This window comes from Lissotriton helveticus, chromosome 11, assembly GCF_964261635.1.
Source record: "Lissotriton helveticus chromosome 11, aLisHel1.1, whole genome shotgun sequence".
Lineage (NCBI taxonomy): Eukaryota > Metazoa > Chordata > Amphibia > Caudata > Salamandridae > Lissotriton > Lissotriton helveticus.
The window spans coordinates 490,134,081-490,159,140 of NC_136072.1; the positions used below are offsets into that span (position 1 = coordinate 490,134,081).

General features: G+C 42.6%; 1 protein-coding gene across 1 annotated transcript in view; it reads right to left on the minus strand.

The window, feature by feature from the left end:
• Window positions 1-2,623: 2,623 nt before the first annotated feature.
• The window catches only part of LOC144791421 (vesicle-associated membrane protein 2-like), a 336,159-nt gene continuing 313,722 nt past the window's right edge, over window positions 2,624-25,060 (minus strand). Inside the window, exon 5 of the mRNA XM_078666103.1 lies at window positions 2,624-9,752. Coding sequence (XP_078522229.1) covers window positions 9,736-9,752 — 17 coding nt within the window. The 3' untranslated portion in view covers window positions 2,624-9,735. The remainder of the gene's footprint in view (window positions 9,753-25,060) is intronic.

Genomic DNA, 25,060 nt, shown 5'->3' on the forward strand with positions numbered 1-25,060 from the left:
GCAGATTATATAGGGCTAGATAACGTGTATTTTCAAGGAATAGCCAATAAAGTTTTTTGGGAGATTCTTAAAATGAGGGTATTACTAAAAAGACAACCTGTCTAGTATGAATATGTTCGATCTGCAACTACCTTCCTTTTTGCAACGATGTTTGCAGCTTTTCCGGTGTCCGGGTTTGCATGTAAAGACTGTATAATGGTTTTATAAATTTTGCGTGATGCAGTATGACGAGATTCATCCAGTGTGGCTTTTGAGAACAAAATTTAATGCGGTTAAAAATTAGCAATAACATCGAGGGCTTAATGTTTATTTTGCATATGGCTCCAAAAGATGGATACTTACAGAACATTTATAAATGACAGTGTGGGTTCTGTCTTCAAACCTACATTTTTTACTCCACTCTAAGATGGCGCCCATATTCCCTAGTGAGGTCGAGGGTCCTTTGAGCATGCTTTATAAACCACGTGATCGGACAGCTCCGGGATCGGTAACATCCTGTTAACTTTAAAAAGTGTGGTCATCTGTTACGCGGCGTTCCTGGGATGATACAAGGTCCTGGTTCCATGTCTGTACGGTGAGGAGATTGGGGGGCGGCAGGAATGATTTATGCCCTCGTATCAGTGAAATGCTCGACTGCGGCGTCAGACGATAATGTCTCCGGGTCCGGGCAGTCACTGGATATTTCACTTTCGCATACAAGGTTGTTTATAGAGATTCATGGGGGGCTACCTGGTGCGAATTTAGGCTACAGCCCGTGTCTGAAGTGCAGTGTAGCTGACACGCATTTTTGAGAATATGAGCTTATATAGCATAGAATGGATACTGGGAACATTTTGTTTTGAACTCCAATGCATAGTGTGATTGCATGTTTGTTCAGGCAGACCCCATAGCTCTAACCACCTGTTGATTATTTGCAAATTGATACTACAATCTACAGTAGGGCGGATAATTGCCTGATCAGCTGGTATGAGAGGACATGGCTGGTTGAGGGTAATGATTTTGGTGTTTTTAACCCCGTTTGTTTCACACTTGATTCAATAAGGAGATGAGAATGGTCCAGATCTGATTTTATGTGGGGCTTGTTTTTCAACTCGACAGTTTCCTATACAGATGTCCAACACTGGTGCGGTGACCGAGTGGTGAACCCTGATGAATCTGCCATAAAATTCACCAGGCAGTGAAACATGTTGGTTACAGGTAGTGGTATGCGACAGTAAGCTACCAGCCTTTTTATCTCACCAGTACACACCAGAGTTAGTAATAAAGTTGTATAATTGGTGTGTCTGTTGATTTTATCTCACTCTTCGTTATTTGTCTCACCAGGGAGCTATTTCTTTAGTCTCTGGTTTAGCACTTCTCTGTTCGCACCTTTTACTTTTGACACTGTCTTCTTGGAAAAGGAAGGGCAACCGATGATGAGAAAGGGGCATAGAATTGGTAACATCTACCAAGTTCCCCGAGGGTTGTTCGCCCGTGAGGTGCCTTCCTCTCCGCCACACATTTTTTCATTCATTTATTTTTTAAGTGTGGGTGGATGGACTGTCTCAGTGGGGCAGACATCATTGGATATGTTGAGTTGAACCTTGCCCGGAATCTCCTGTTTTAAGTGACAAACAATGGTTTGTTGTGGACAGTAAGGCATTAGAGAACACACACCCAACTATAAATACAGAGGGGGTGTGTCTGGAACTAAACAGTATATTTTGTCCAGACAATCATGTACTCATGTCTACTAGACATGTGCTAACCAATGTCCAGGGTACAGGGATCTTTTTGTATTGAATTTGAGCCATCTTTACAAAGACGTGACGGAGCACAGGGTAAGCCTACTTGGCTTAACACCACACTCATCCACTTCAGAAACGCAGGGCTGCACCGCATTTACAACAATACGGTGCAGCCCTGCATTGTGCTAATTTCAGCTGCCTAGCGCCAATGCAGGCCCCCTTGCACCATGGTCCAAGGGTGCCTGCATTAGGGGGGGGTATGATTGTTTATGTGCAGGAAGGTGTCCCTTCCTGCACATACACAATCTTAAATAGCTATTTTCAACTTCTATGTGTGCAGCTTTGAGCAGCACACATAGAAGTTACAACTCGTCATTTTTAAAATGATTGTTTATTTCCAGGAAGGGACACCTTCCTGCACATAAACAATCATTCATGGCAATTTGCTGTTTCTATGTGTAGAAACAGCAAAACGAGGAGAAATAAAGCATTTCTCCTCATTTCGCCATGTTAAGACAAGGTTTTTCCTGGTCTTACTGTTGCCGCTGCCTCCAATTTATGCCACCCTTGTAAATAGGGTGCAGTGTCAAAATCAGTGGGTGCTGCGATGGAACGCCCACTGCAACACCCATTGTCCACCCCTTTCACGCTAAGTATAGCGTGAAAGAGTGCCTTATTTACAAGGCAGCGTAAAGCCATGTTAGGTGGCTTAAAACTGCCTTGTAAATTAGGCCAAGCCCATATCGCCAAAGGAACGTCTTTAAAAGTGCCATTCCTGTGGCGATAGGGGCTTGTAAATATGTCCCCTAATCCTTTACACCTGCACCTTCCTACAGGGCCTGGGTGGTTTTTAGCAATAGAACAACACTTCTCAAGAAAACACCTTGACATGAAAGCAGTTTTCTTAAACAAAACTTTATTTGCGCAAACATAAGTTACAAATGTAGACAGGAAATTTGAAAACGTATCAAACACTTCAGAAATCACTTGTACACACGTGAAAAAATTACCAGTTATCAAACGTTGTAAACAATGACACAATTGTAGCATCAAAAACGTGACAGAAAGGGAAACGTCTTGCATGCAAAACCCTGACATGTCACCTTTTGGAATGGAGCTTCGACGACCTCCAGGTAAAGCACTTGAACAACGGTATTGGTCTCAACAGCAACTTTGTAAGAAGAGCTAACTCTACGTCAGGCGTCTGTTGGCTGGAATGTTTGAGAGGCACAGATCACAACCCTGCATTCGGGTAAATGTATGTTGACGACACTGAGGCTATGTCTTACTCCTGGCACTGAAATGTGATGTCAAACAGGATTCATGATATCAGCAGTTGGCGTGAATTAAAAGTAGCAGGACTAGCCCGAAGAACAAAGCGGGTGTGCAGGAGTACTTAGCCATGGCTTTCAAGACAAGTACATTCTAGCCTTTAAATTTCGTCAAGGTCAAGGAGAGCATGAAGTCCCAAAAACCAGGCAGCATTCATGGGTCACTTGGCATTCTGCACAAACAAAGAGTTGAAGAATTGCTCTAAGAACATAAAATATGGTCTTTAATCTGCTAAATTGAATCCAGTTCAAAATTCATTACAACTTTTTCCTCCTTCCCACCCCTCGGCCAACAATTCCTAGGTTAAATGTCAGTGAGACAAACAATGCACTTCTACAATCCAAAGGGATGGTGCATGTAAGGCTAGTACAAGATATTTCTGCCCTGGCATTAGTGCCTCAAACCCTTTCTTCAGATAATTATTTATGTTAATGCTATATTCCCTCTTTCCCAGTAGCCACTAGACTGTTTCTGGAATGCATGTCATGTTTGAGGGAAAAAGAGGGATTGGTCTGATCTGGAGTAGAATCTGTTAAGAGTATCTATGTCCAGGCACTACCAGCAGGGTGGAAATGTCCGGTGCTGATATTCCCTGGTGAACAGTGCATGTACCAGACTCAGTGAAGTTTCACATCAGTGCACCTGTAATACACAAGATTTAAAACCACACACTGGAAAAGTAGGGGGCAGTACACAGCGAACACATGTACAATACCAGTAAAACAGCATACGAGGTCCATGATTATAGAATATAACTTCAAATTGACTAACATTTCTCCTTTCACTAATGGCTTTGGGAAGCAGTCATAGCTGTTAATTCACCAAGTTGCCAGGGGTAGCTTGTCCCACCATTAGACACTCTATTGCATGCTATTTGCTGCAGAGAGGCTAAAGAGATGGCAAGGTTTGGAAAATAAATTAGCTTGTAGAGGCCGACAGATCACAGCTGAGAGCTTTACTGGTTAACTGTCCTCTAACTGAGTTAGATAGAACACTGGAGGTAGAATGCACTAAATTAAACTGGCAGAAAAGAAAAGACAAACAGTGGAAATTTGGAGCAGGTCTATAGTAGTCATTAATGCACATAACTGCAGATCTAAACCCATTCCGCTTTAAAAGTATTACCTCCCTGACGTACTAAAAAGATAATGAAATCAGAAAATGGTGTCCTACTCTTTTTAAGTCCACATTAGGATTATGTCTGGTTTTGAAATTGTTGGTGTGCTACAGCCACAGTTAATAAAATATGCAGGAGGGCATTGCCATATTATGCTACAACCCTACAATGCATCACCAAGCGGGGCGACTAGAACAGAAGTGAAATGATGCCTCCATCAGTGGGTAGGAGTGGAAGAATACCTGTTTGCACGAATGGTTTCTCTCATGTGGGCTCAAATGAGGCGTTGATGTTCATTCGGATCTATTGACACTGATATATTAACAGAAGCAATGATGATTGGTTTCTTTCTTAAAGAGAAGTTTTGATTCTCTTTGCCTCTCCTTGGTGAATCAGACATGGGAATTGATCACAACTCTGCACGTTTGCCTGCTGTAAAGTTTGGTTTTCATCCACCATAGGCAGGACGTTGGGTGCGGTTCTATGAAGACACAAAGTCAAATTTACAGTAACTGTGATCATCTCCATCTTGTCACCCAAACGACATTGGCATGCTATCTCAAGCAAAATGCCCCTGACAATTACTTGTAGAATATTAGAGGCTTCTTTAAGGGAAATGTGAACTTGCCATTTCCTACACAATGGTGGCCCGCTTCGGGTTAAATTTGCCAGCCACCTATCCATTCACTGCCATTTGACCAACTCTGGTGAAACCATTCCAGCAGGAAGAGGAATCTTTGGGAAGCAAATATGGAACCTCATGTCCACAAAAGAACACTAACATGACTCAATTATCCTCATAGGCATGGCATCTGAGTATTAGAGTAGGATTTAACCAAGTAATACTGGACATTGTTTTTCCAACAAATGGATGGCTAATTAAGTGTTATTGCCCATTGCTATTGCCCATTGGTGAGTATGTTACAAGTGGTTAGTGTTTTCTGCAGATGATGTAACCAGTTCATCTGGTGACCTTAAGTTAGGCTTCTAAGCCAAGGACAAGGCCTCCTATTAAAGTGAAGGCAGCTCAAATTAATTTACTTGCAGGTTTTAACAATTCTAAATCTGAATCAATTTCTTAGCAGCTTCTGGAGAACTACTCTTAAGAGCCCTTCAAAATCATTTCTTACATTTTTTGGAGGGGGCACGTGTGGAGGAGAACAAGTTTGTTCATTTACTGATTGGACCCAGAGCTTTCTCAGATTTAATTCTAGCTTTTTACATAGGCAATGCAAAGCACTGCTGAATAATCTAGCCTCTATTGTAACAAAACTAACTTTGCTTGACGAGGAACTTTTCTTTAGGGAAACTATCTTTGCCTGCTAAATGTTTACTCACAATTTTATTTTTGTGACTGTGGAAGTGCGGTACAAATCAAGAGAGATTTATGAGACTAGCTGGAATCTAGCAAATATAAAAACAAGAGACGGATTTGATATCTCTTTTGATTGGGAGGAATGTACATGGCTCTGTTCCCATGTCTTGAGAAACGCCATGCTGAAATCTGGGTATGTACCTCTCTCATTAATACTGTGGCATGCATACTGTGCTGAGGAAGGCCTATACAAATTGTGCAATGAGCCAAAACATAGTTGACTCTATACAGATATTAAATCTCATGTGCTCTATTTGATCATGATTCACTGTTAGCCTAATTATACAGGCAGTATTAATCTAGGTTAGGACTATTTTAGTCAGTGTATGAAGCACTGCTGGTGTGCATGCGTGGAGACATATTAAGGAGATATTTTAATGAAGGCGTGTTCTGTTGGTAGGGGCATTGTGAATTGTATTTGACAAAGGGGATTTACAATGGTAATTTACTCTTATGTAGAATTGCTGTGATTGTATTCTTCATGTTTGCAAATGTGAAACGTGTTCTTCTGAAATATGGATTTATATGCGATTTTACTGATTTTGCTGAATTCTGTAAACATTTCATACAAATAAAATACGTTTTCTTAAAAAGTCTTTCTTCTACAGCATGTCATTAACAGTTACCCTGGGGTTTCGATACTGGGGAGATATATTTGAGTAAGCTACATAGTAACTAACACATTTAAAGTGAACTGGGTCTGTGCACTGCCACTCACTAATGCACCCTTTAAAAAAATTACATTTGAATAATTGACAATAAAAGTGCTGTACAAGCAACTGTGCTACAGTATTTGCAGAAACGTTAACGTTTAGATCATGCACCTCATAGATTTTTTAGAATAAGGATTATATAATGATCCTTTTGGCAAAGGTAGAGGCCTTCTGATGGTTTCTTGGGTTGCCTAACTCATAAATATTCAATTGATGAAAGCAGCTCATTGTAGAAAAAAGAAGAATGTTGGATAATTGACCCAAAAAACTGGTCTGTTGAAAAGAAGCCCTGTAATTGCCCTGTGCACCTAACACCTAGACCCTTAAAGGAAAGACAGTAAGTGAAGTGGAATCAATGGCAAGATACCCAAAAGATCACCTTTAGACAAATGTTGTGAAAATGAGAGCAAATTAATAAAATGCTCAGTAGAAGATTTGGCTCCTAGGTTAGGCATAGAGAGGGTGATTGAGACACCAGTTTGCAAATTAGCCCCAAACAGTTAGTCTCAAATAAATGGGTCGCCTTGAAGTGCTTACTGGGTACTGAATTTGATTCAATTAAATAAAAATGTATTGATATAGACCTTAACTAAGGCCAGCAATACAATGAAAAATACTCAAAAATAAGGAGAAATGATATCCACCAAAGTACATTATTATGAGATAAACTAATTATGGCTAAAACCACAACCTTAATTATATAAATAAGGATGGGAGGATCTAACAAGGTACACTATTACAGTACCAGATGGTAAATAAATAAGTTAAAACAGCTTTAAAAACCTTTTTTAAATATAAAATGATGGAATAAATGCTTTCATTTATATGCAAATATATAAAGGTAATTATATCATGTTGAGAGTGCACTTAACACTGCTTATCAGAGGATTATATATGTTACCATACTTCTTTCAATAACCTTTTTTTAATTACCATTAAATTTGTATTTTTATGGGCTTCTTATCAAACAAATGTATGATATGTTACAAGTAATATTAAAGACGTAAGTAAATAGGCATTTTCAAATGATAAAAGTTAATGAAGAAGAATTTTTCATTCTGTGGTAAAATTTGGCTTGGCTACGAAACTGTCAAATGTACAAATCATGTATGAAAAATAGAGATAGCCAGGGCACACATCATGCTACCTTGGTGTATGCTACTGTTACCAGAAGCGGGATTTGTATCGGCATCTGTAGATTGTCAACAACCTCTAGATGCATTGAGGGGTGAGGAGCTTGTTGGCTGAATTACTGCTAAATGATAACTTGAATTTAGCAAGGGCTGGTGAACAACTTGGCATAAGATTCAAGGACAGGGAAAAAACGCATAAGGTTCTAATGATCCTTGATCCTGATGCCCATCATGTTGTCTGCTCTTTGTTCTAGAGCCAGGGTGTTTAGTGTGTCTGGGTGGGCTAGATCCATTCAACATTTTCAGGATAAACACTGACAATATATTTTACTCTATTCTCATATATCTTATGTGGGTATCTGGAAAACCTGGCATGGACCCAACCCTAAGAAAATGTTTTTGTTGGTATAGGCTATTGCCATGCCAACTCCACTTTCACTATTATTACATCTAGATATCTGTCTAGAGGAAGGCAAAGGGTGGGAGAGTGAGGAACAGTATCTCAGACTATTCACAATTGCGCAAAGTCTACTATCACTAGTTACTCTTCAAGAACATAATGAAGTCTTCTCCAAGGTTCATTAAGGAGGCTTCCTAAAATGGGAGAAGATGATCCTCTGTCTCAAAAATTAAGGAAATAACGGGGCCTAATCACAAAAGTATTTTGGAGTACGTGAAGTTGCACTCCTGTTGTACACTTTTACGTTCTCTTATGTACCTTTCTGAATTTGCCCCCAAAACATCTAACATAGGAATGAAATATAAATATTTAGAGAATATTCATGTACAATTAGTATGAATACAAAGAAATATGCCCTATTTCTACTTTTAATAAGAGGGACTTGCATTCAAGAGTAGCTGCTACTGCTTGCAATCGCTGTGTGCTACTTTGGAAACCCTATGATTTTATCTGACTACTGGGCTTTCCAAGATATGACTTTGGCTTTTGTTTGTTTTAGTGATTGATTTGTTTGTGTTGCTTGTCAATCTCGATTAAAATGTTGAGGAATCACATTTTACTTAAAAATACGATAAAAACGAATACTCTGGCCCAGAAATGGGCTCACATGTGTTGTGATATCATGATATTATTTACCATAGTGTTTTCCAGAATAAAAGGAAATGGTATGTCACTTTCTTTCACCCTTTACTTTTGATGATTGGCTCCAGTGATTGGCTTATTATTCCCAGTAGAGTTTGATATTGCCAAACCTATCTGTGTGTACACAGCAGCAAACTGAGAAAGTTGCATCTTTCCCCCAAGAAAATGAGTTTTTCTAGGGTGGTAAGTACTCAACCGTCAAATGGTTACTTATTGTGGTTTTGGTGAAGCTTGTATTCAGTTATTGGGAATTTAGCCTCATACAAATGAAAGTATTAAGATGTTATCCACATTCACAATTAGTTATTGTCGTTTTAGTTCTGCCCACAGCCAGTGACCCCGCCCACAAAGGGGAAGAGAAAAGCTATGATTAGATATAGGAATGTATCAATCTGGTACAACTGCATGATATTTGTGCTGTCCTGTCTTCTACAATCTGATTGGTAAAGCCGTTATAGTGAAAATACAATGGCACCAAAGGAATGGAATCCTAGCATTTTATAAAAGCCCGCATCTGTCTTAAAACACAAAAGTCGCCTCGTAGGATATAACGCTCTCAGTCACAACTGCCATTTTTTCTTAAATCTCCCTGAAATTAAAACAAACGAGAGAGAGCGCTCCACGGTTTTTGTTACTCATCACTCCTATCTACTACCCTTAAAGAAACTATAACCATGATCCTCCCAGCATCCTGTTTTGCATCATTGCGAAATAATCTTTCATTAAAAATATAAAATAATAAAGAAAGCTATTTTATGGAATTGACACAATATGCACATAAATGTATTCATCACCGCCCTTTAGCCTCTTATAATAGGCGGTCCATCAATATGCTCTCTTTTGTCCTATTTACCATGCCAACAAATAGAAAAACTTGCTGACACTCCTCCAAAGTTACCATGTCTGTCCATGTGGCAAAGGCGACACAATATTCTTCGGGGTTTGCCTCACCCCAAAACGTCATAAGAGAGGATATTAGGAATGGAAAAATGACATGCATCATGAGGATTTGTTGTAGCAACTGGCAGTGTTTTAGCTGGTACAATTTTCTATAGAAACAACATAGTACTGAACAAACAACATCAAATTTGTATGGATTATTACAGGAAATCCCGCCCTCCCATTGCCCCACAAAAATAAAACGCCAGGAGTTCAAAAAGCCGAGTTCAATGAGTAAACATCAGAATAGAGTTGGACTATGAAGAAAGCCATGCCAGGTATTCTCTCTTCAGTTCCTCAAGTGCTGAAATAAACTGTAATGTAAAGAAAAAAAGAAAAAATTAAACAGCATGTTTTTGAATTAAATAATTGTTCCCTAAAACACATACTCAGTACTGTTAGAATCAGTTAGCACTTTCATGTAGACACTATAAAGAGGGGAGTCTAGAATTATTATGTTAGTTGTTCAGTGCAAAGCTTATTTCAGTGGCAAATGTATTTAAATGGCAATACGTTTATAAAGAATTAACATAGGCATTTGAGTGTCTCAGATGTTCTATACAGGTTATACAACAGTTGCTTTTTAGGGCAGAGCAATACACAGATAAGCAGCAGTGTAGCAGCATTTTATTCACAGATGACTGAGAGGATGTGGCACAATTTAGGTTGACAAAGCTTTTTCTTGGAAAGCATTCATAATATCTCTCATCAATGCTGGAGCTCCAAATTGTTTTCATTGTGAAGTGTATTTTACTGCAAAGCACGGGTACTTTGTGCTTCCATCCTCTACAAAGAATTGGTGGAAAAAACACCAATTTATTGCAGAGGATGGAAATAATTTAGAGCTACCCTGAAGAAAGAAAAGAGTTGTCCACCTTGCGCACAACAAAATTTCAGTTGGGATCAGCCCCACATTGGAGATATAAGATGTACCAGCCCAAAGCCCTTAAGAGAACCCATAGAGACTAATGGTTTGAAATGCATTGACTACAACCATCAGGAATTCCATCAGTAGCAGCTCGTGGAGGGAGTGCCGCAGGGCGGTGGGGTGGGGGAGGGGCAGGGTCGGAGGTAGTAAACTCCAGCTCACGGCCGACCGGAGTAATGTAAATAAATAAATAAATAAAATTAATTTCATTGCACGCGCTGAAACGCATTTGGCGTACATTACTTCGGTCGGCCGAGAGCTGGAGTTTATTACCCCCCACCCTGCCCCTCCCCCGCCCTGCGACACTCCCTCCACGAGCCGCTACTGTATTCCATGTATATTACATTCATATGGACAGTGGAACCAAGATGCATATCAACTAACCCACCCATAGTGGATGTTTGGGAACCCGAGTGGCGGTTCCGATAGGGATAGGCTAGTTTTCAGCTGCCACGATATAACCCTTCGGTTAAAAAATCATTGGACTGGTTTGAATATTTGATGTGTTTTTTATGTATTCATTTTGATAATTTTCGTTTTCTATGTTAATAGCACTATGCTAAGTCACTATCACTTATTTGTACATGATTTCACTGTCATCGGTTTATTGTATAGATTTGATTTGTGTTGAAGAGGTATTTTTTCCTTTGAAGACTTGTTTGAAATGTATTACCATATCTAATGAACTGTGATATGAAAACATAGGTCCAGTTTATAAACTAACTGTTCCTTCAGTAAAAAGTTTTACATTTAAACCAGCCACTGTTGTTATAGTTGTTTGCACTTTCTAAAAGTGGCATTTTCAAACATGCAATTTTAAAGCCAACTTCACCAAAAGATGTATTTTTAAATTATGAATCGAGACTCCAAACCTCTATCAGCTCTCAATGGGAAATTCCATTGAAAAGATATTTCAAGGCAACCTCCGTGTTACCCTATGGGTGTGATAGTCCTTGCACTAGCGAAAAATTGAATGAGCAGTATTCACTATTAGGACATGTAAAACATACCAGTACATACCCTACCTTTTACATACACTGCGCCTTGCCCATGGGGCTGCTTTAGGCCTATTTTAGGGATGAATTATATGTAGTAAAAGGGAAGGTTTGGGTCTGGCAAGTGGTTACACGATTCTTGTTCCTTGAAGCTGTAGGTAGTTAGCATTCTTTGTTCAGTCTGGTTTGAAGAAATGGATTTGGCACCATCTTTTCTTACAGGCCACAGCTCCCTCAAACTTGCCTTTCGCTATCATTCATGCCTTGTGATAACAGCCCACAAAGTCATTCTAATCCTGCTGTTTTCAGAACTCCTTCCAGCTTTTTCTTTCGCATGCTTCAGTCAAATCATTGGACTGCTGGTGTGGCCTGTTTTCTGTAGTGCTTCATTTTGGTACTGAGGGTTTGTTAGATGACCCCACTAGTGCTGACACCTGAAAAGCCTTCTCAACTTTGTTGTGCTGCATAGTGAGGGTACTGTGTTTCTTCTGGTATTTTCCATCTGATCTTTTAAAGGTGGTGTCCATTTCTTTCTTCGATAAATTGCTATAGTGGTGCATGGTGATGAGAACCCCCATTGAACAGGAACCCTTTGCTTCAAAACATACAAACTTCACTTGGCACTTAGCAAAAGAAAATGTAACACTCATATAAGATTTTCAATGGAACAGTTTATAAATGGCATGTTCCGTCACAATTCGTAGCAGTTTCTACTCTATGCCGTTTGTTTAACTGAGTAAGCATCATTTACTCAATCACATGACTCTGTCATATGGTAGAATGCCTCCCCCATTAACTGAACACAGCATAACATGCTAAAGCACACCTTTACAGAGATTCAGACAAATAGTATAGTATTTAAGGATTTTTTAAACTATACCTGTCTTTACTAATAGCTGTACTGGCATTTGGTGACTAGTGTCTCAGTTATTAGCTTGGTCATTGTTTAATTAAGCATTTAATTAAGCATTTACCAATATAGTTGTTCCTAGTACGAACAGCTTTTAATAAATACGAATTTTAGTTTGCTGAACTAACCTTTTGAGGGAGATTAGGACCCACGAGATTAATAAAGCTTGAGTACATGAAACACACGTGTAATGGCACCCAGAATCCATTTCTTTATACATAATCCTGCCATAAGGTTGGTAAAGAACTATTCCATGTAGGTCTTAAAATAAGTCTGGTAGAGAAAATATTCTGGAATGTCTAGCCAATGGCAATAAATAAAGTTCTTGTTAATGGGAAATGTTTCTTTATGGACGGTAACACCTTGTTCCTTGCTATGGCATTTGCTCCTCCTCTATGCACAGCTATGGTCCTAGGTCCTCTGATCCTTTAGTCTCTCTCTTTATGCTGCTGCTTGAATTCATCAGTTCTTTGTCTTGCGATCTCGGCTCCTGTACAGCAAACCCACTTGTCTCCTTATTAATTAACTACCTTTGTGCTTGTAATGCGCATTTTCTGTTGGGATACATTTTTTTCTAGCCATGTTTCAAAGTGTCCACTAAGTTTCAGGAAGCTGCACCATAGCCTGTCCAATTCTCAAATTGGACCTCCAAGAGCCAAGTCTAACCTCAAAGCCCTGCTCAGGCGGCCAAAAAGCCAGTGATTGGTCAAAACCTCAGACATAATGGTGCTTTAAGCTACTCTATCCAACCTGGCGCATGTCAAGGCAAGTTTGGATACAAAACCTGATGCATTACTGCCTTGGCAACTGTAGCATCCTCCCCAGCCCAGGAGCATGTAAATAAATACGCCATACTAGGAGCTCTGTAACAGACGTCTTTATTCCTCAGTATGAAACCATACACTGCAGACTGATTACAATCTAACAACTCCCTGCAAGTTATGTATTTCCTCTGTTGAGTTTGCCCAGACCTAAAAGGGTCCTAGCGCACATAGTTTCACAACACTACTTCTCCCTCTTTGTTAAATAAAAAGTACAAACAGTCACATCATATATCTTTAATAAGTTGTTGTGGCGCACGCACTAGTTGGACAGATCGAGTGCTATGAGGTGTTTGAGATGCACTCTGATTGTGCACCTATGGCACAGGTTCTGATGCTTGATCAGGACAGTTAGATGTGATTGCCTCATTCATGATTGTAGGAACTGACGAACATTGAGGTAGGGTCTTAAAGTGGGATGGGTTCCGTGAGATGGACTTTCCGGGATGATGTGCTGTCACCACGTGTTCTTTGCATGTCACAACCCTCAGAGGATCTACAGCAAATGGGAGTGTTTGTTTTCCACTTTTGTTTCTGATTGACCAGGACCCTGGCACTGTCATTGAAGACTGTTTCCTGAGCTCATCGATGCCAATCGATATATCTTTAGTTGTGCACTTTCAAGAAGTGTTGGTGATGCGTGGCGCCGCAGCCAGGGCGACTGACTCCGGAATCTGGGGATCACGGTTCGATCCCCGGCTCCGGCAGCAGATTAGCCCAGCACCATGTGACTCTGGGCAATAGCTTGCTTAATCTTCCCGACTGCCCCCAGCGCCTAGAGACCGTTACGGGTGATTGTGCGCTTTACAAATGTGGATTATTATTATGCGAACCTTATCAGCATTCATGGATCAGTAAGCTATCCACTGTGGCAGTTTGGTTCCGACAGCTCTCCCAAATAGCAAGGTGGTAGGTCTCTCACCAGTTGTGGAGAGAGGAGTTGAATGATAAGCACTAAGGGCTTTACACAGGGCCTGGTTTAACACTATTCTCTCCTTCGATGCTCATTGACTACCCTTTTGAGGTTACCCACTCATGAATCGTTCCATTACACAATTGGCTTGGCGCCACAGAGGTGTACTCTTTTGATGCTTGATACTGAGTCTGACTAGAAAGTCCTTGAATTCTTTCCAACTAAATGGCGGACCATTGTCAGATTTTAGAATGGAGGTGATACCACATGCTGCAAAGATGTCATCCAGCCGCTCATTACCTTTACATTGGTTGTTGATGATAACTTCACCACTAAAGGAAAGTGTGAACACTCATCAATGACTACCATGGGATAATGTACTTTTCTTAAGGGCCCAAAGAAATCAACTGCAACTTTTTCCCAGACATGAACAGGAAGGTCAGACATTGTCAATGGATGCTGTGTCAATTTGGGGGAAAGACAGTTGCAAAGATGGCACTTTTTTAGTTCTCTCTAACCCCTCTCATCTAGGTGTTCAGAACATACTCTGTCCTTTAGGGCTCATTTGGTGGCTACAATACCTCGATGTCCTGCATGGGCTAGTTCAATGATTTGCTGTCTTAGGCTCTCAGGTATGATGATTCTCAAGCCTCTCGAAACAACACATTCCCTGGTAAAGGACAATTCATCCTGTACATTTTTGATTTTTTGAAATTCAACATTGTCAGCAAAATGTCGAGTACTCTTCTACAACTGAGTTGAAACGATGTCTTTGAGGACAAGCATGTTGTCAGCTTTAGTAGCAGTAATAATATGTTCAACGGATAGGGCTGCTGGTGTGCTGGACCTCATAAGGAAGTTGATGTACTCCTCAGCCATTTTGGATGTTAAACTGGGGCAATGTAGCAGTGCTCAGTCATCAGCGAGGTTCTGATCTTTACCTGGCTTATGTACAATTGCATAGTTGTATTCTTCCAGTTTCACCCTCCACCTCTCAAACAAGTGGGCATCGTGGATTTCGGGTTTTCAAAAATAGTGCGCAGCGCTTGGTGATCTGTAGCAATATTGAAACATTTTCAATATAGGAACACATGAAAATGTTAGCAGGCCGACATCTACTGCCAGACCCTCCTTCTCTGGCTAAGAATAGGCACATTCTATGTCAGACAAGCTTTGACTGGCATAGGTGACAATGTGTCTTTGCGCATTTGAATGACCATTACATTGAGCAAGGTTTGCCCTCAGCCCCTCCGGGCTTGCATCTACTGTGATCACAGTATGTAACTTGGAGTCAAAACAGGTAATCTCAGCTGCATTCTCAATCGCATGTTTTATTCTTTTGAAACTATGATCAAATTCAGGAGACCACTGGAAAGGAACATTTAGTTTTGTGAAGTCTCTCAATGGGGCGCTCACAGTAGCAAAGTCACAAATGTACCTTGAGCAATATGTGGCCATGCCAGAAACCGGTCCCCGGAAGCTTTTTTCCTTTCCAGTGAAGAATTGGCTTGGTAGTTTGGTCTGCCCTGTTCCCATGATGCACTGGGCCAGGGACAGACTAATTTGCATATAGCCAGGTTCTGAACTGGGATGGTGCAGTGAGCTAAAAAACGGTGATGGATCAAGCCCTGATCTGTTGACTGGGTAGGAGTGTTCTGATAAACTCAGATACTCTGTCCATCACCACCCCTTTTTGAAATTATTTTGGCCACCATGAGTGTGGAAGGGTATGCTCAGACATGAGTCCCTTGCTCACTGCACCATCAGGATTCAAGCAAGCCGGGCCGAAGATGGCTGTAATGCCAGAAACCGGTCCCCGGAAGCTTGTTTCCTTTCCAGTGAAGAATTGGCTTGGTAGTTTGGTCTGCCCTGTTCCCATGATGCACTGGGCCAGGGACAGACTAATTTGCATATAGCCAGGTTCTGAACTGGGGTGGTGCAGTGAGCTAAAAAACGGTAATGGATCAAGCCCTGATCTGTTGACTGGGTAGGAGTGTTCTGATTAACTCAGATACTCTGTCCATCACCACCCTTTTTGAAATTATTTTGGCCACCATGAGTGTGGAAGGGTATGCTCAGACATGAGTCCCTTGCTCACTGCACCATCAGGATTCAAGCAAGCCGGGCCGAAGACGGCTGTAATGCCAGAAACCGGTCCCCGGAAGCTTGTTTCCTTTCCAGTGAAGAATTGGCTTGGTAGTTTGGTCTGCCCTGTTCCCATGATGCACTGGGCCAGGGACAGACTAATTTGCATATAGCCAGGTTCTGAACTGGGATGGTGCAGTGAGCTAAAAAACAGTGATGGATCAAGCCCTGATCTGTTGACTGGGTAGGAGTGTTCTGATTAACTCAGATACTCTGTCCATCACCACCCCTTTTTGAAATTATTTTGGCCACCATGAGTGTGGAAGGGTATGCTCAGACATGAGTCCCTTGCTCACTGCACCATCAGGATTCAAGCAAGCCGGGCCGAAGACGGCTGTAATGCCAGAAACCGGTCCCCGGAAGCTTGTTTCCTTTCCAGTGAAGAATTGGCTTGGTAGTTTGGTCTGCCCTGTTCCCATGATGCACTGGGCCAGGGACAGACTAATTTGCATATAGCCAGGTTCTGAACTGGGATGGTGCAGTGAGCTAAAAAACGGTGATGGATCAAGCCCTGATCTGTTGACTGGGTAGGAGTGTTCTGATTAACTCAGATACTCTGTCCATCACCACCCCTTTTTGAAATTATTTTGGCCACCATGAGTGTGGAAGGGTATGCTCAGACATGAGTCCCTTGCTCACTGCACCATCAGGATTCAAGCAAGCCGGGCCGAAGACGGCTGTAATGCCAGAAACCGGTCCCCGGAAGCTTGTTTCCTTTCCAGTGAAGAATTGGCTTGATAGTTTGGTCTGCCCTGTTCCCATGATGCACTGGGCCAGGGACAGACTAATTTGCATATAGCCAGGTTCTGAACTGGGATGGTGCAGTGAGCTAAAAAACGGTGATGGATCAAGCCCTGATCTGTTGACTGGGTAGGAGTGTTCTGATTAACTCAGATACTCTGTCCATCACCACCCCTTTTTGAAATTAACAAAGATCGCAGCATGGTGGCATCTTGTGGGGGGCAAGTGGCTGACAGTACTTGCACTTAAACTGGTTCAGAAGTCATTCCCCCATCAGAGAATATGTGCCCAAAGAACTTAAGTTTCGTCTTGTGAGACTCACACTTTGTTGCGTTCAGATTGAGACCTGCATTCGCAAGAAGCTGGCACACTTGTTCAAGAGCCTTGTCGTGCTCCTTTTACGGTGTCTCAAACACCAACATGCCATCACTGTTGTGTAGGCTGATGAGGGGTGATACCGGAAACCGGCCCCAGGATGCTTGTTTAAGGTCCAGGGAGGACCTGGCTTGGCAGTTAGGGCTAGGGTCAAGACTGATTTTCATATGGCTGGGTCCAAACTGTGGTGTTGTGGTGAGCAAAAAAACGATGGATTAAATCCAGATCTTTGTGACTGGGGTGAATGCTTGCATTGTTCAGCATTCCATCAATCATGTGTTCTTTTTTGCTTTTGTAGCCCTAAATGGGAAGGGTATGCCCAGATGTGGGTCTCATGCTCCCTGCACCACTGGATTTAAGCAAGCCTGGCTGTTTAGGGGTGATCCCTCAAAACTTGTCCCAGGATGCATGTTTCTAGTCAAGGGAGGACCTGGCTTAGCAGTTTGGGCTGGACTGTTCCCTTGAGGAGCAGGGTCAAAAATGATTTGCATATGGCTGGGTCCAAACTGTGGTGGCGTGGTGAGCAAATAAATAATGGATTAAAATCAGATATTTGTGATTGGGGGAATATTTGCATTGTTCAGCATTCCATCCATCATTTGTTTTTTTTGCTTTCACCACTTTAGTTATAAGCATTTGTAGCAGGTTGAATTGTTCGACATATAACATACAAAAATATTTCTGTAGCCTATGATACTCCAAAACTCAACAGTTTACTGTATCGTTGCTAACACTCAGGGAGAGCAGTCTTGTTTCTTCAGGGCTCGTATCCCCTACTGATCACCAGTTGTAGCATCCTGGGACCATGCAAATAAATACACAACACATGGAGCTCTGTAAAAAATGTCTTTACTCCTTTTTTTTTTTTTTTTTTTTTTGCATTTATAATGCGCGCAGATACCCACAAAGGGTTTCCCGGCGCCAGGACTAAGAGACCGACAACACAGAAAGCAACACGGCCAAGGACCACAATTATTTATTGAAAAGCCAGGTTTTAGCGCTTTTCTTAAAGCTGGCAAAGTTCTCCTCCTTTCGTAGAGCTGGGGGAAGGGAGTTCCAAAGGAATGGTCCCAGATGGGAAAAGGATTTCCCTCCCACTCGGGCCAGTTTAAATCTAGGAACCACAAAATTTGCTCCATTTGAAGAGCGGAGATTGCGTGCAGGAGAGTAGGGCCTAACTAGTTTTTGCAAATATTTTGGTGCGGTTCCTGCCTTGATCTTAAACATATAGGTCAAAGCTTTGAACCGAACCCGGTTCTCAACCCTGAGCCAGTGTAGGTCCTTAAGGTGCTTCGAAATCCTTGCTGTCCTGGGGATTTTACACAGCAGCCTGGCTGCGGAGTTCTGGACTAGCTGAAGCCGCCTGATCACGGCTAAGTTGGAACCCAGGTATAAGATGTTACCGTAGTCAAGCCTAGATGTAATAAGTGCATTGACTACGGTCTTCTGGGTATCAACAGGCAGCATCCAGATAATCTTCCGCAGCCATTTGAGGATAGTGAAGCAAGTGCCAGCCACTTTATTGACCTGCTGTTTCATCGATAGTGAATCATCGATGCACACCCCTAAGTTTCTGACCTGGGTAGCCGGGATAGGAAAAGCGCCCAAAGATGGCGGCCAATGAGTATCCTGCCACAGGTCTCTGTTTTTACCTAAGAGAAGGATCTCCGTCTTCTCCCCGTTGAGCTTCAGCTGGTTCGTTGACATCCAGCTGAAGACTTCGTGAAGACCTAGTTTCAGCGCAGAGGGGGATGAAGGCTCCGAGTTGGTGAGAGAAAAAATAATCTGCGAATCATCCGCATAGGTCATGAGTTCTAGACCTACTCGCTCTGCTAGATCGGCGAGAGGGCGGAGATACAGGTTAAAAAATAGCGGACTCAAAATTGAGCCCTGAGGCACGCCATGGGGTGAAACAAAGGTGCCTGACTGAGCCTGAGAGGACGAGATCTGAAACGTCCGGTTGCACAAATAGGACTCGATCCAGTCCAGCGCTGTCCCTCCGACACCATCCTCACTCAGCCTGGCAAGCAGTCTGCTGTGCGAGATGGTGTCGAAGGCCGCGCTTAGATCAAGCAGGACAAGCGCAACCGTTTGCCCATCGTCCAAGAGCCCCCTGATCTTCTCGGTGACTCCCAGGAGGGCGGACTCGGTGGAATGACCAGCCCTGAAACCTGACTGGGAGAAATGGAGTAAGTTGTTATTCTCCGTGTATGTTGTAAGTACACCGTGAATGTGCTTCTCCAAGATTTTTGAGAAAGCAGGCAACAGGGAGATGGGGCGATAGTTGGCCAGCACCTCAGGATCAGCAGACGGTTTCTTCAACAGAGGGCTGACCATGGCGTGCTTCCAGGACGCTGGGACTTTTGCCAGATGGATAGAGGCATTTAATGTCTCCGAAATGATCCTCAGAGCAGAGTCATCAAGTTGGCTCAGAATGCCAATAGGAAGAGGGTCACAAGGAGAGCCTGACTTATTAGAAATAGCCAAGGATTTCAGGGTGTCCAAGGAGATGGATGGCCAAGAGTCAAGCCGGTATCCTATTGATCTAACTGGGGACGGAACTTCTCTGCCATCCCTCACCGGGGGGTTAATGTTGGCAATAATGGTCTCAATCTTTTCCACAAAATAAGTGGCAAGATCTTGACATTTTTGGGTGGTAAGGGGGCGTGCGGCCGCCATAGAATTTGCTCCAGCTAGTTCCTTGACTGTATTAAAAAGAGTCCGTGCTTTATTGGCAGCAGTGTTAATGGTCTCTGTTACATAACAGGCTTTGGCTCTCGTGCAGGCCGAGTGATAAAGGTTTCTGGCCTTACGGTATATTTCTTTTTTTAAAGGGTCGTAATGTTTGCGCCATTTCCGTTCGAGTGCCTTACACTTAGTTTTTTCTAATTTGAGTTCTTCAGTGTACCAGGGAGCCGGTGGGCGATGAACAATCCCTCTACACCTGGCAACATGCAGACAAGTATCAACTGCTCTCTCCAACCAAATGTGGGTTTCCAGCGCATTTTTTTCCATATCACAACCCAGAGCAGGGGGGGATATCTTTAGTGCATTCTGCAGCTCAGTCAGGTACAGCCTTTTCCAATTTCTCATAAGGATCGGAGGCCGGGTGGAGCGTGACTGCTTAGGTTCTCTAAGGGTAATACTAAAAAGAGTTAAAAAATTGTCAGACCAACAAATAGGGTCAGTTCTTAGCCATTTTAACTCCTGTATGTTGGATATAATGGGGTCCAACAAATGTCCAGCTTTGTGAGTAGGGCCCTCATTTCGCAGTATCATATTCAAAGTAGTAAAATCCTCCAAGAGGTTGACAGCTATACTGTTTGATTTGTCCTCCAAATGGAGATTTAAATCACCCAATATAGTCAGGTTTTGGGCATTAAGAAAGTAAGGCGAGATGAAATTAACCAAATTCGCAGCCCAAGCACTACTGTTTCCAGGAGGGCGATAAATTAAAAAACCAGAAAACATAAAATTTGGGTTCAGTGAAATTTAAAAAAATGCTGCTTCGCATCCGGGAATGTTAACCACTTCGAGATCACAGTTAAACTCCCTGTTAAAAATCACAGCAATACCCCCTCCTACCTGTCTTTCTCTATCTACTCTAGCAATAGCATAGTTAGAGGGCAAGGCAGCGGCTACATCGGGACCTGCACTATCATGCAGCCAGGTCTCCTAAGCATACGATCATACACCACACACTGATTACGTCATAACCGTTAATGACAACACCTTAACACCTCCCAGCAAGTTACATAATTCTTCTGTGGAATACGCCCAGACCCTCAAGGGTCCTAGTGCACATATTCTCACAGCAACCAGATGGCTTACTCTAAAATTGAATCTTTTGTTAAGTGTCTGCAAGCAATGGCAGGCTACGTGTTGAGAGTACTATGTGCCCTGGAGTTGAGATGTACTATGCGCTGGTATACTGGGGTGCATTGTGTGTGTCAGCATTCACAGCTTTGTGTTCTCTAGTGCTGGGTTAGACTGCAGCCCTTGAATTATACGGTTGAGGTGGGACTGGGGGCCACTGCGGCACAGTCTTGGGGTTTTCAGGCATAGAAGTAGGCATCACAGAGTTTTCTTCCACATCCACCAGTAATGAGCGGTTCTTCATAGGTGAATGCTTGCTTGTGGGGTGTGTGGGTCACACATTATTTGGTGCCAAAAAGAACACATTGCCATTGTAGTCCCTGGCACAGAAGGGAACTACTTTGGATTTACAAGGGTAGAATGCTGTGACTCGAGGTGAATTTAGCCAATGGCTGAAGTCGGCTGACCCATTACCATATGCTGTATACTGTGGTGGGTGGAAAAAAAATGTGAATGACACAATAACAGACCAATGAATGAAGAGGGCTGCCCGAAAGCCTCTGGAAGTATAGTACACTAGCAGACCCACTGGTATTATGAGAATCTGAGTAGGCAACTTTTTTTTCATAAATATGCATTTGCTGCAATAGCCACATAATTCATCTGCTGCATAATCAACAGACTTTTTAATAAAATTGTTACTAAATCAAATGGATCAAAATATGCTAAAAACTTAGCAATGTGTTTGTGCGCAGTGGAAGGTCCTTTGCAAAACAAAACTGGTCATATTTCAGTTACTTATTTCTGTATTTGGTTGTTAACTTAGACTAATGAAGGGAAATATTTGCGTCAACAGTATTTTCGTGTGCAAAAATGTCAAAATAATGAAGTAGTAGAAGTAATGCTATAAAAAAATGTGCCGCATTATGCCACATAATTTGCCATTTTTTCTGAATAATGTAATCAACCCTCCTGCATAATTTGGTGCTCCTCTGATGCATAATTCAAGTGGCTCTGGGTAATAGTAACACTGGTTATTTACAGCACTTGGAAATGTCAGAAGTATGGTATTAAGCACTGTATATAAAGAAAGTTATTATTATTTGAAAATTTGTGAGTCACTAAAGCATTGCAAGTGGAGCTTGTATCTTACTTTGTGAAGCCAGCGCTTGAGGACACATATTAACCCTAAAATGGTTGTATGTCGAATTAAGGCATACCTTTACCATGCCGTTACATCGCTGACCTTCCAACAAATGCGTCTTTACCACGCATCCCTTTACCACGCATATCTTTACCACGACATGCCTTAGGGAAAGCGTTGGACTTCAAAGAGCTATAATTTACTATACCAACTCCAGTCTGCGCAACAGTCCAGCGCCGCTTTCCCTAACCCTGATGAAACCGTCCTTTCCAAATGTGATATTATGAAATAATTGATGGTCTTCCCAGGAGTTGCAGAAACATGTGTTTTTCATAATGTCTTTTATCTACCATTTGCAAATCAGAACCATGAGCGGGCACGAATGACATATGAATGGCAGAGTCGCCTGGCCAAGAATGTGATGGTGGTGGATGAGCCCGGCAGGGAAGCACTGCCAACCCTCACGTCTTCAGGGCTTGGATCGGGCGGCATTACCTCACTCTGCACGTGCAGGGCTGGCATGTGCATGGAGGCCTGGTCAGCTTAAGTAACAGCCTCGATGTGAATGTACAATAAATAAAAAGCTACAGAAAAAAAGCATACATTAAAAAAGACAACGCGGGTCAGTACGATTTTGGATACTATTGTTGTTTTAGATTTGTGTAAGTATGATAATATATGTTGTTCGTTTTTTTTTTTCGTTTTTTTTTTTGAACAGCGTGAGAACGGAGTGAATGTCTCTGTAGCGTGATACAATGTCTTATATTAATATACAATTACCGGTTCTCCTGTCACAAGGTGAATGGTATTCCATTTCTCAGAACGCTGTTATATAAACCTTTGACAGTGGCAGGCGGAGGAGCATTGCCCATTACGTCAGCACATTGGTTATGAAACACAAAATGTATGAAACGGGTAAGGGGCTTTACAAACCGTTCGCACACATGCGCAGGTCACATTACATATTGTCCCTATGAGGTAACACACGCCAAGTAATATGTAATATAGGATGTATGTGGATCACAATGAAAGAACGAATGTTGCTATGTTTTGAGCCTGCACTAGAAAGGGTCCTTGCACCTTCAGGCGCGAAATATAGTTTTCAATGAGCGAAGCAAGCTTGAAACGGTCGCCGAAAGGAGGGACAGGAAAAATGCAAGGCAGCCGAAAATTAGAACATATTGATAACCCAGCACACTGAAAATCACTTTGGATCAGCGACTCCGGCGAAACTGTAAAAAAAAACACACAAGCATGGACTTCAGTGCTTGTTTGAGAAAAAAAGCCCCCGGGGGGCCAGGTCCTGTGGGAATATTTTAAAAGATGGAGGGGCGCACAGGGCCCCCCTCTTGAGGCTCATGGAGCCCTGAGGACCACCACCTCCCTGGGGTTTTATTTTTTTTTTTGAAAAAACGGATGGTGGTGCACGTCGCCCACCTCCATGGGCTTTATAAGCACCAGGGATCACCACCTCCCAGAGCTATTGAAACACTGATGGGTGGCCCCCTCTCGAGCCATTCTTGGCCCTGGGGACCACTATCTCCCAGGGTCAGGACCTTGAAAATCAAAGGAGTAGGGCAGCATGGCCCCCCTCTTGGAGCCAATAATAGCCCTGGGGATCGCTACCCCCCCCATGACCAGCTCCTGCTGTTTACCAGGGTGACGACCCCCGGGACATAGCTGTTTGCTTTAGCTTGGCAAAAGCTCTGACAGCTCCGGCCAACCTAAAGAAAACACTCCAGTTCCAGGGGGCAGGGGCTGTTAATGTGCTCTCGCCCACTGGAAGTGGAGGTCTCATCTTTTTCCCTGCCTGCAGACATGCTGGCAAGGAAAGAGATTAAACATATTGCTCATGAACAGAGGGAGCCACCTCCGTACAGCAGCAATGCTGGCTCCCACAGGAGGCATGGAGTTAGCTGGGAGCATAGGGGCCTTGAGGCTCCCTCCGTTGTCCCAGGGGAACAGAAAAAAGGGAGCAGAAAGAGGCAGGGTTAAGGTCAGAAACAAGCAGAAAGATGGGACATAAAGGTGAGAAATGAGCACAAAGAGGTAGATTAAATGTCAGCAACAAGCAGAAAGAGGCAGAAAAATGGTCATCAATGAGCAGAAATCAGCAGAGTAAAGGTCAAAAGAAGCACAAAGAGGTGGAATAAATCAGAAATGAGAATAAAGAGGCAAAGTAATGGTCAGGAGGGAGCACAAAGAGGCAAAATAATGGGCAGAACGAGCAGAAAGAGGTAAAACGCAGGTGAGAAACGAGCAGCAAGAAGCAAAATAGAGGTCAGAAACGAGCAGCCGGAGGCAGAATTAAAGTCAGGAGCAAGCAAAAAGAGGTAAAATAATGGGTAAAACAAGCAGAAAGAGGCAACATAGAGAGCATAGTAGATCAATGATATCATCAGTGATGTCACTGACCATGTCATGAGTGATGTAATATGTGAGGTCATAAGCAGTGCATTGCGATGGCGTAAATTATTGTTGGCTCAGGTAACTATAACTGTTGAATTTCAATAGTTTTGTATGAGTGAAATCTGGGCCTAACTATAATGTCCCTGTAATTATTTCTTTTAGTAAATATATATTTATATAGGGCTCCACCTCCTTTGTCTGAGTTTGCCTCTGGTAGGTGATGGTTCTCGAGGATGCGGGGGCAGACAGGCCCCCTGTATTGTTACTATTGTTTGCCCCAGGAAGGTGGCAGTCCCTGGGGCTGTGGGGTGGCCGGTTGGGCCCCCTTGCATTGTTACTATTGTTTTCTCCAGAGAGGTGGCGGTCCCCTGCCCCCCTCGCATTCTTAGCATTGTTTGCCCTGGGAAGGCGGTGGTCCCTGGGGC